Source organism: Netta rufina, assembly GCF_964035555.1.
Source record: "Netta rufina genome assembly, chromosome: Z".
Taxonomy (NCBI): domain Eukaryota; kingdom Metazoa; phylum Chordata; class Aves; order Anseriformes; family Anatidae; genus Netta; species Netta rufina.
This window is the reverse complement of record NC_140126.1, coordinates 68,950,732-68,961,218: the sequence shown is the minus strand read 5'-3', so window position 1 is coordinate 68,961,218 and position 10,487 is coordinate 68,950,732. Positions and strand designations below refer to the sequence as shown.

At 47.1% G+C, this 10,487-nt stretch overlaps 1 protein-coding gene across 1 annotated transcript; it reads right to left on the bottom strand.

Moving 5' to 3' along the window:
• Window positions 1–260: 260 nt before the first annotated feature.
• On the bottom strand, window positions 261–7,567 carry LOC311221421 (thioredoxin). Its single transcript, XM_084305438.1, has 5 exons — window positions 7,415–7,567; window positions 3,390–3,494; window positions 2,692–2,751; window positions 1,880–1,945; window positions 261–475 (listed from the first exon to the last, which is right to left on the bottom strand). Exons 1-5 carry the CDS (start codon window positions 7,436–7,438, stop codon window positions 413–415), a joined length of 318 nt encoding a protein of 105 aa, XP_084161564.1. The 5' UTR covers window positions 7,439–7,567; the 3' UTR covers window positions 261–412.
• Window positions 7,568–10,487: the final 2,920 nt, after the last annotated feature.

Sequence of the window (10,487 nt, the reverse complement as noted above, 5' to 3'; positions counted from 1 at the left end):
GCAAGCCAGACAGCCACCCTTCAGACAGAGGGTGGCAGCTACCAGCTGGGTGATGTGCCAGCAGCCTTCTCCTAAAGAACCATCAGTGATACCTTTCAACACTCACTTCCCATGCTCAGCAGTAACCCCGTATTAGATTGTTGCTTGTCAAGAGCCTTTACACCCAGACAGTATTCCTTTAGCACAGCAAAACTGGCACCTCAGTGACATTAAGAACTTGCTCACATCTTCACCCAAGCACGAGGCAATAACCAAAAGTGTAGAATTTACACTTTATTGTATTCATTTACATAGATCAAGAAGTTTCCACCATTTAACCTAGATAGCTTGACTCGATTTCTTTTTAAGTAGAAAAGTTACAGGCTATAATTTAGCCGAAGCAGGCATGCTCCAGTGTCCCCATGGCTGGAGATTAGACTAGACTTTTAATGGTCTCTTCCAGTTTTTCTTTATTGGCCCCAGAGAATTCCTGCACCTGTAAAGAAAGCAATTTTTAGAAGTGCATAACATCTAGTTGTGTAACAGCCAGAAACATAGATCTATTCAGCCCTGCTACCACTAAGATTTCCTTACGCCCAAAACAGGGAGCATTTTGCATGGGCTACGCTATTCACCTCCCACTCAGCTCACAAAAACTGGTGCACTCTATTAAGAATCACTTTCAGACTACCACGGTTGGGAGGCTTTGACATGTGAAAGGAAAAAACAGTTGATCCTGAACCAGTGCTGCATAAGAACTAAAAAAATACAGGCTTGAAGGAACTCTGGGTGTCACCTCTCAGCAGACGCATCTTAAAAGTTACCTTGGATCGCTCCAGACCCTTTCGTATCGTGTTCTGGAAGGATTGCTCAGAATGACCTGCCCCAGAGCCTGACTTCCATGAAAACTGTCTCTGTTGGAACGTAGACAGCAAAGACATGCTACATTCATGTCTCAGAAACACCGGCTGCCTTCCACTGCCTGCTGGGGTGCAATATATGTATGGCATTACACAACAGGCCATAAGACAGCTTGCTTGATACTCATGTCCAGAGAACACATTGATTTTTCCATTTTTTTGTTTGAAGCAGTGGAAGTTTATCCTGAGAAGACCAAAGGTTCATTATTACTCACCATTTGGCCCCATATTTATCTGAATGGAAGGTCGCTGAACATTTAATGCCTGCTTTTCAAGGAGCAATTCCATTGCCTTCAGCCATGATCTTATATCAGGCATTTTTTAGTATTAGAAAAGCTTATCTTCAGCTTCCTCAAACTATAGCCCCAGATTACACATTTATCTCACAGTGTCTTTACTCCAGGTGGATAACCAGCACCCTGTGCTGTCACTACCTTGCATCCCACCTGTCCACCTTGGCAGAGGATGCAGAGGGGCTCTGGCAGAGGGATGACCTCCCCTCCACAGGTTGTACAGTCTATGTGAAAGCACCAAGCAGCTGTTTCAGCTGGGTGTATATTCAGCACAAGCTAGGCTTCTGTTAGGGCTGCATAAATTCATGGAATCCAGTCATGTCTCTGCTTCAGCATGATTTCCATCCAGATAAATGCTAACCAAGATCAGTAAAAGCAGGGCACTGAGACAGTCTAGGACACTTAACCTGGTATCTCCTGAAGATCCACCTGTACAACCTGTGACACTCAGCTCACTACCCTGCTCAACAGGGCTTGCTTCATCAGTTAGCTGGTGGCCCACGCTACCATTTGCTGCAACACTAAGATAAACCAACTGCTCTCCTGACTGTCCCAATGCCAGCTGTGCCCCAGATACATTATAAAGAGAAAGCACACCACGTGATCTAATACTCCCAATCCTCTCTGTTAAGTGTTCGAAAGAGGCCTGCCCCTTCCAGGAAAATGAACTCCGGGAGTTTAGCCTACCATCTTTCCGTTCTTGTAGAACTGGAATGTTGGCATGCACTTCACCTCACAGTGTGTAGCAACATCCTGGAAGAGACAGAAAGCAATTTTCAGTTGTGCACATCTGAAGGATGTTCAATTTAGAACCCACTAGTCTCCTTCTGATTAGGGAAATAGGGCAAAGCCATTACTGTTCAAAAAGAAGCAAAAGCATCTGATATTAACATCTCCCTGAAGCAAACCTATCAGATCCTCTTCTCAGCATCTAATTCATAGTTTAGCAAGAACATGTTCACTATACCTGGACTATTTTTTTTTTTTTTTAAAAAGGCCTCTGCATCAAAACACTATTTGTAAGGCTCTAGAGCTCTACAGCAACTCTCCTGTTTCAACCTGACGTTGTTCAAGTACTTATTGAGTGTTGCTTGAATTGCTATAGAGCAGACATTTTGTTGCTCTTAATTCAAGACATAAAAGGGGAAACAGTGCCAATGGCAGTGTAAAGACCAGACACTCTTGCAGTTGTGAGCCATTAGTTTTAGGAAAAATTGCATCAAAACAGATTAAGGCCTTTGAGACTAACACTCCCTCCCAAAGCACAGAGCACCAGTGTTTGCAAGCTATCTAATGCATGCCATGGGGGTTAGACTATGCAGACAAAGCAGCCTGAATTCTTAAAGGACACCTGAGAAGAACATTCTTTTCAGTATAGTTGCTAAGCCCCTATCTCGTTTTGTTTTAGCATCTCCAAGGGCATTTAAAAGACATTCTTCACTGTCACATGCGTGGATCTCATCAGCAACCCTCTCTCAGCATACCCTCCCTGACCGTACCTGGGCGTCATCCACATCGATTTCGATGAACACCACATCCCCAAATTTCTCACACAAACTCTAGAATGAAAGAAGAAATTATGTAGTTAGTGCTCCAGGAAAGCTAGCTTGTAAGAGACATGTTCACAGAAATTGCAACCCTGCTGCTCCTTCCTCCAGTGCAAGTTGCCACATCGTCTTAAAGCAGCTATGTTACTGACCAAAGCAGAAATAATTTTCTGCTCCAATATCCGTAAGACTGATGAAACTTGTTGAAACCCATTCCTTAGAGAGAAGCCTTAAATAAACACAGGAGAAAGGTCTCTACTTCTCTTACAACCTTCAGCTGATCACAGAAAGGTGCTGCAGCTTATTGCTGTGCATTTGGAAGAAATTACAGCCAGTATATACACAAAGAGAAACATTGTTTCAACTCCACTATTCTTGAAACAATGCAACTATTACACCCCCATGGGCAGATGTGTAGAAGACTTAGGAGAGCAGCAGCTCAGTGTCAGCCCTCAGCTGTATCAAAGACCGGTATATTTTACTAAATAGTAACAGAGTAGATACTTCTGCAATTTCTCTCCCTTCCAGAAAATAATGCAAATTATGCGGACAAATGAAGTTCCCTCCATATTACTGACAAGCAGCACAAAATATTGATATATTCTTCAGCACAGCCACTGACAAAAACAGGTCTTAACAATGTTACTTACATGGAAAAACGGCTTGATCATTTTGCATGGTCCACACCATGTGGCCGAGAAGTCAACTACTACAAGCTTGTCACCAGCAGACTTCAGTTCTGTCTCAAACTCAGACTATAAAAAGAAAAAATTGAACATGTTAAGGACATTATCTTCTGTGTGAAAGGAAAAAATCTAAACCCAAAGCTAGCTTTCCCTCAGCCTTCACACACTGATTTCCCTTAAACTGAGCTATTTGTATCATCATGCACATGGCTTCTGTGTGAGTTGCCTTCATCAGGACTAGCATCCACCAGTGTCTGACTCATGTAGGACATACCACAACGCCCAGTCACCACAACTCAGTGAACTACTGAAATTAGCCTAGAAATTAATCTGGCCTATAATCCTCAGCTCATACTGAGTAGTGCTACGCTCTTAATGTGATCCTCATGATCTTGAAGATTTCAATTTTTTTCATTTGTGGCTTGATGAAAAGACTTCATTTTCTCCTGGAACACCTTCCTCTGCAGAATTTGAGGGCAAGCTTTTGCACGCTCTTCCAGTTTGATACCTCTTCCAGCCAACAGAAAGTACCAAGTTGATGTTGTGTGGTTTACTCTACAGCGTATTTTCTAGAGCAACAGCTTCGCAGGATAAGTAGCTTGCTTTGCCAAGTGAACCAAAGCGTAACTTCAGTAGCCAAGCCAATGCTACACATGTGGACTACACAAGTAACTAACAAGTCTGTTGCACTTGGTCACACCAGTCATTTCTGGATTATGTTCTGTGCAATTTAGGGCTCCTTATGTGCCATTAACTGTATTTTCAAAGACTGAATGTTTTACCAGAAATGCAAGACATTAAAAGCAATAACTATTTGCATGCTAGCAGAGGGCAAACAAGTATCTCAGGCAGAAGCAGAAAATGCTGATGCTCATCAGCTACTTCCTGACAGCTTCTTTCTAGAAAAAGGACGAGCCACGCCAGTATTGCTGAACTCTGCTCTCACAGCAACGCAGCCTTCAGGAGAGCTGCTGAGGTGGGCTTTGTTTCAGGTATTGCACCCGAAGAGTTGCTGCTTCACTCTCCTCAACCCCACAGGGCAGCACACTGGCGTGCTGTCAGCAGAGGCTGACTAAAAGCAACATGCGTGCTGCCATGCCTGCCATGTTTGGTCCTACCAACGTCAGCTAACTTGAGACTGGAGCTTAGTAAAACATCTCCCCACTTAAAGAATGCCGTGCAGGCAAGAAGCCCAGAGCACAAGCAGCCTAATTAGTCAGAGTTTTAACAAACAAGGAGAGGAACCCCCACCAGTATTCGTAAGCATATGGAAGTTTTCCTAACTTGCTGCAAATCCAAATACATCAGGCATCACAGCTTCCCACTGAAGCTCTCGCAGCCTCCCAATGCAGCTATCTTCAGACACGCAGCCTCCACACGCTGAGCTCTTCCACCCTTGCACCTTGGCTGCTCAGAGCCTACCCTGCTGTAAGATCAGCAGCTAACGCTCCCTGACGCCTGCTCTCGGCCTGAGAGATGAGAGCAGTCAGTTCTCCTGTCTCTCCACACTGCTGTTCTACCATGGAATGAGCTCCTGCAGCCCAACCTCAGAAACACCCTGTTCCCACCTCCATGTTATTACCTCCACGGTCATGCATGTCGCAGTCCATGCGATCTGCTCCCTGCAGCTACTTGAGCCTCAAGTTCCTCAGCCACGCCTCGCTCCTCACACATCCAAACCATACAGCTAGATTTTTTGGTATGGCTTCCCACACCTCTGCATTATCATCACCAGCTCTTCGCTAATTCTAGCTCCTGCACCTGCCAATCAGACCACCTTCCTCATTTCTGGTTCTTCTATCCAGTTCCATAATTGTTGTGCTCTACAATGGGAGGTCCAGCCCAGGGATGCAGTGGTCATACAGCCGCACATCCCGGGTCGCTATTGTGCGGAACAAGGACGGAGTGGGAGGACAGGATTCCTCCTGTCTGGTCTGCAGTCAGGGGTTACCCTACGAGGCACCTCCACTATCAGATGAAGCCGCTGTGGGGAGCCCAAGGAGAGACACAGGGTGCAAGGGTGCTGGCTCTCGTGAGTCAAGAGATACCAAACTGGGAGAAAGTGTTGATTCTTTTCCCAGAGAGCCTAAAGACCCTGAAGACAGCAGTGACAGAAAACTACTTGACCTTTCTGACCTGCATTCTGTGTTAACTGTGTGAATTGACAAGCTTTCATATGAAAAGCTTTGTTAACAGGCAGGACACCTCCTACTTGGTCACACTGTTAAGAGGATCTTTACAACTTCCTTAGCAGTACTTTCACCTCACTGTGGGGAAAACCTCTGACCAGTTTTTTGAATATTCAGCTACAACCTCCTCCCTGAGCACATGGAGGGCCTCATTTTGCTTGCAGCCTCCTCCAGCAGAATTATGCATGCTGCATTCTCTGCTAACGAGTCTCAGTTTCCAAGGACCAAGTCAGAGAAAACAGGTGGCGATGAGAGGCCCCAGTGCAGCAGGGATTCCCAGGACCAGCAAATACCTTAAAATGGAGGCTACTGACCACGGAGAATGCTGTGAGAAGTCTACTGCCCCCAGCAGCACAAGACAGCTTTAACACAGCACCACAGTCATAAACACTTCCAACACTTATCAAGTCACCCTTGAACTTGGATTAACTCCATCATCAGCTGACTGCCAATGGCTACTACATAATTTAGTGCTTTTTTTTTTTTTTTTTTTTTTTTTAAAAAAAAAGGAACTAGCATAAACAGACCAAAGACTAAACTGCCCTATCACCCAAACCGCGAGTCGCCAAGACTTGCTGTGACTCAGGTACTAGAAGCAGCTGGCATGAAGAGGAAGGCTTCAGCAACACCAGCTTTTTAAACAGGTTATTACATCCTGTTAGCTTCTGCTTTAAAAGGTACTGTGGCCCCGTCATCCAAGCCTGTTAGTTTCCACAAGTCATCCATCTCAGGGTGACATACTTAAGTCATGGGTGCACTACTGGGAACCTGAGGCAGACTAGCGGAGTGTGCTGCAGGCAGCCACTCCTCGGGAGCTGGTCAGGTTTTGAAGACATTTTTAGGTCACAGACCGTATCTAGGTAGGTGTCATGCTCATGCTGCTTTAAAAATCACATACAGAACAATTAAATTTTGCAAGCCGTAGAAAAAGGGGTTTGAGCAGAACAGCTTCTGAACAGAATGCAGGTTTGCCTCGCTGCAATTCAGAATTAATCTGTAAAGCTCAGCTGCACTGCACAATGTTTTACCCACGTTAAGACCTTGTTGTCAGCATGACCCAAGTCCGTGCCCTCGGTGGACAAGCAACACAGCTGTGCTCTGAGTCCAGCTCCGTGCTTAAATCAATGCGCACAGACAGCAGGGGAGGGAAGCCCGCATTACCCTTTACACTACAGCACACTCCCCTTGCGAAACCAGGTCTGCTGACTCCATTTTTAAGCATTCCAAGACTATACCAAAACCCTCAAATCTTACTCAAAGCTCTTCTGCAGCTCCGTAGGGCAAAATTGGGGGGGGGGGGGGGGGGAAGGCTGCAAACAAAAAAGAGGCTGAAATTCTATAATAACCCATTTTGGGGAAAATACGGCAGTTTATTGGCTTTAAGCTCTCTGCCTCCGCAGGTGTTTGAGGTATATTCGGCCACGAGAGCTGTCAGACGTCAACACCTCCGAGGTTCGCCACGGGAGGAGCGCGGCGCTTCCCATTGTACTGCAGCAGGGCGCTGCCCAGCAGGCGCGGGGGACAGCACCCCCCCACAGCCGCATCCCGGGCTGGCAGCACGCGGCCAGCCCCACAGGACCCCTCCTGTCCCAAAAAAGACCTCGCTCGGAGGACGCTGGCCGAGCTCCGAGCCCCCTCACCCCCCTTTAAAACCTCAGCGCCCGGCTCTCCCTTGCCGCTCACGACACGTTCCCCCACCCCCACCGCGTGGCTCCCCTCAGGCGGCGCCCAACTGCCGCCCAACGGCCACCCAACGGCCGCCCAACGGCCCCAACGGCCGCCGCGCGCGCAGCGGCTCACCAGGCTGCCCACGCTCTTCACCATGGCGACGGCTCACGGCGGCTTCCCCAGCGGCAAGAAAGGAGCCCGAGGGCCAAGATCGCCGCGTGCGCACGCGCGTCCCGGCTGCGCTGCACCGTGCCACCCGCCCGCCGCCGCCCGCCCGCCTTAGCGCTCTGCCGCCGCTGCCCGCCCGCCCGCCCTTATATAGCCGCCGCCGCCGCGCGCGCCGCCGCGCAGGCGCGGAGGGCGCCGCTCGGCTGCCCGCGGGCGAGGATGGCATCAGGGGCGCCGGGAGGAGGGAGGGGGGAGAGACCACTACGCCTCCCTGGAGGGGGGGGGAGGAAGGGAGAGGGACGGGCGAAACCACTGCGTGGAGGGGGAGGGGGGAAGGGGGGGACGCATGTGGCGGCGGCAGAAAAGTGCTGCGTAATGGCGGGCAGGAAGTGCCGCGCCTCAGGGCCCGGCGGGCACGGCCCCGCCGTGTCAGTCCCTCACACTTCGCTTTATATCATTTTATTTCGTTTAATTTCACCGTGTTTTGTTCCATTTTTATTTTATTTCATTTTACATCGTTTCGTTTCGTTTTATTTCATTTCATTTGTTATTTCGTTTTTCCTTTCCTTTTTTTTTTTTTTAATTTCGTTTTATTTCGCTTTATTTCCTTTTATTTTACTTTATTTCTTTTTACTTTATTTCCTTTTATTTTACTTCATTTCATTTTACTTTTCTTCATTTATTTTTCCTTTTCTAATCCCATTTCCCATTACTTCATTTTCCAAAATGAAAATTTCACTATCTCCCGTCATTTAATTTTCTAAATTTCATTTTATTTTGCCTTATTTCATTTTACCTTTATTTCATTTTACTTTTCATATTTTAATTTCCATTTTTTAGTGTCCATTTTAATTTCCATTTTAGTGTCCATTTTTATTTCACTTTTGAAATTTCATTTTATTTCATTGTTTCAATTTGTTTCATTTCAATTTTCTTTTTTTTTTTACTTCAGCGTCCATTTTTTCATATTTTTTTTTTACTTCAGCGTTCGTTTTTTCATTTTTAAAATTTATTTTTATTTCATTTTATAATTTCATTTAATTTTAATTCCCATTTTATTCCCATTTCATTTCTATTTCATTATTTCTATTTCATTCCCATTTCATTCCCATTCACATTCCCATTTCATTTCATTTCATTTCATTTCATTTCATTTCATTTCATTCCCATTCCATTCCATTCCATTCCATTCTATTCCATTCCATGTTCCACCGAGTCTCCCACCGCCACAAGCACAGGGTGCAGCACCAAGCACCCCTCCCACCCTGCGTGTGCGCAGCAACAAACATTTTTTTTTTTTTTTACTCTTTATCCTCCTCAAAACCCCATTTTGACGACTCCGGCATCCTCCGCGGTTCCCCCCTTGGCAGGAGCCCAGCGATTGCCCACGTGGAAACAGCCGGAGGGGCCCCGCCGCGGAAGCGCTTCAATCTACATTTATTGCCTCCTGCGCTTCCCGGTGCCTGCCCCATGTTTTGGAAACACATCCTCACAGGCTGCCCAAAACACATCCTCACGGGCTGTGAACACCCTCCGCGGCCCCAGAGCCAGCCCCGCACGGTTTGTGTCTGTGGCTTGGCAGCGTTGCCTTTTCCTCCCTCTGCCCCCCTGGCAGAGGGCAGAGCAGGCAGGCCACAGAGGCCTCAGAAATCCAGCCTTTTTGTATTGTTTTTGCAGGAAAACCTGCTCCAGTAAGGGTGAGTTGTGACTCTCCGATGCACGGAAAGGCTGTGGGAGAGAGTTGTCAGGTCTAAATTTGGGTGCCCTCAAAGTAGATTAATCAGCACCACCTAGGAGTAGGCAAGCACAAAGGGATGTATTTTTGCAGGACTCAGGCATCCCTTGGCCCGTACTAGCATCCATGTGGGGATTCAGTAAAAATTTGGCGCTGGCGCCAAAAGACCTCAAAAGGTGTCAGCAGCACCTGCAGGCCACGGGACCACTTCATCCATTGGGCAGGTAACCTGGTTGTGAAAGGACATGAAGTTAGATAGCCATGAATCCCCCTTCCTGAACCCACGTTGGCTTTGCCTGATGACTGCATTGCCTTTCAAGTGATTTTCAATATCCCTCTGAGTAATCTTCTCTGTTGCTTTGCCAGGCACTGAAGTGAGATCCAGCAGCTTGTGCTAACTTCTCACAAGTCTCACACTCCCCTGAGCATACCCAGGACACAAGAGTCTCCCCAAAACACCATGATATCTGCCGATATCCTCAAGCATGTGAAGCAGTAGAAGGGACAATTTAATGGAAAACACGATTTTGGCCTTGTCTCAGGTGGCCAGGCACATCCAGCATTAAGCAATGGTGGAATGGAGGAATCTGCAGGAGGCAGTGCTTACAAGAATTAGCCACATCACATTTATCATAGGAAGGCCAGCCCCTTTCAATGGAAAGTAGGAGTGTTTCATCTGGCCCTGACACTGCAATGAAACAGGAGCCTTTAATTGCACTTTCCCTTTCCTTCCAGCCTGCTCTTCGGGAAGATACTGCTTTTGTAACTGACCCATTAAAGGCACAATAAATATTTAATAATTAGATAGGTGTGCTGCATGTTGTGCCAGCCTAACTCACAGAGCAAGCACGCTTCTCTCTCCTAGGATAACATACCGGCAGCGCAATTACCCGGAGTCTTTTAAACACTTGGCACAGCATGTCTGGTTGAAAGATGAGATGAGACACTGAGAGAAAAAAAAAAAAAAAGGAGGAGGAGAAGGAAAGCAGGCTGGCACACACTCTGCTTCCCAGGATCAGCCCTGCTCTTCCAGGGAACTGGCAGAGCTTGTCCCGGGACTGGTGGGTCCTGCTCAGCCCCACCACCACCTGCCAGGCCCCCTCAGCACCCTGTATCCCAAGTGCACCTCCTGTGAGTGAAGTGTCCTGGGCTCAGTGACCACCCAGCTTTCCTAAGCATGTTATCGATGAAGTGGCATCTGCATCTGGGCCAAATGCAGCATGCAGGATCCCTGTCACGCCTGGATGCTTTGCAAAGTGACACAGAGAATTTCAAGCCGTAATTTCCCTTAACTGCTTTTTA

Coding starts and splice junctions, on each gene's coding strand:
- LOC311221421 (XM_084305438.1), bottom strand. CDS start 7,438: ATGGTGAAGAGCGTGGGCAGCCTG. Junction 3,495..7,414: donor TGAAGAGCGTGGGCAGCCTG/GTGAGCCGCTGC, acceptor TTCTTTTTATAG/TCTGAGTTTGAGACAGAACT. Junction 2,752..3,389: donor TGATCAAGCCGTTTTTCCAT/GTAAGTAACATT, acceptor CTTTCATTCTAG/AGTTTGTGTGAGAAATTTGG.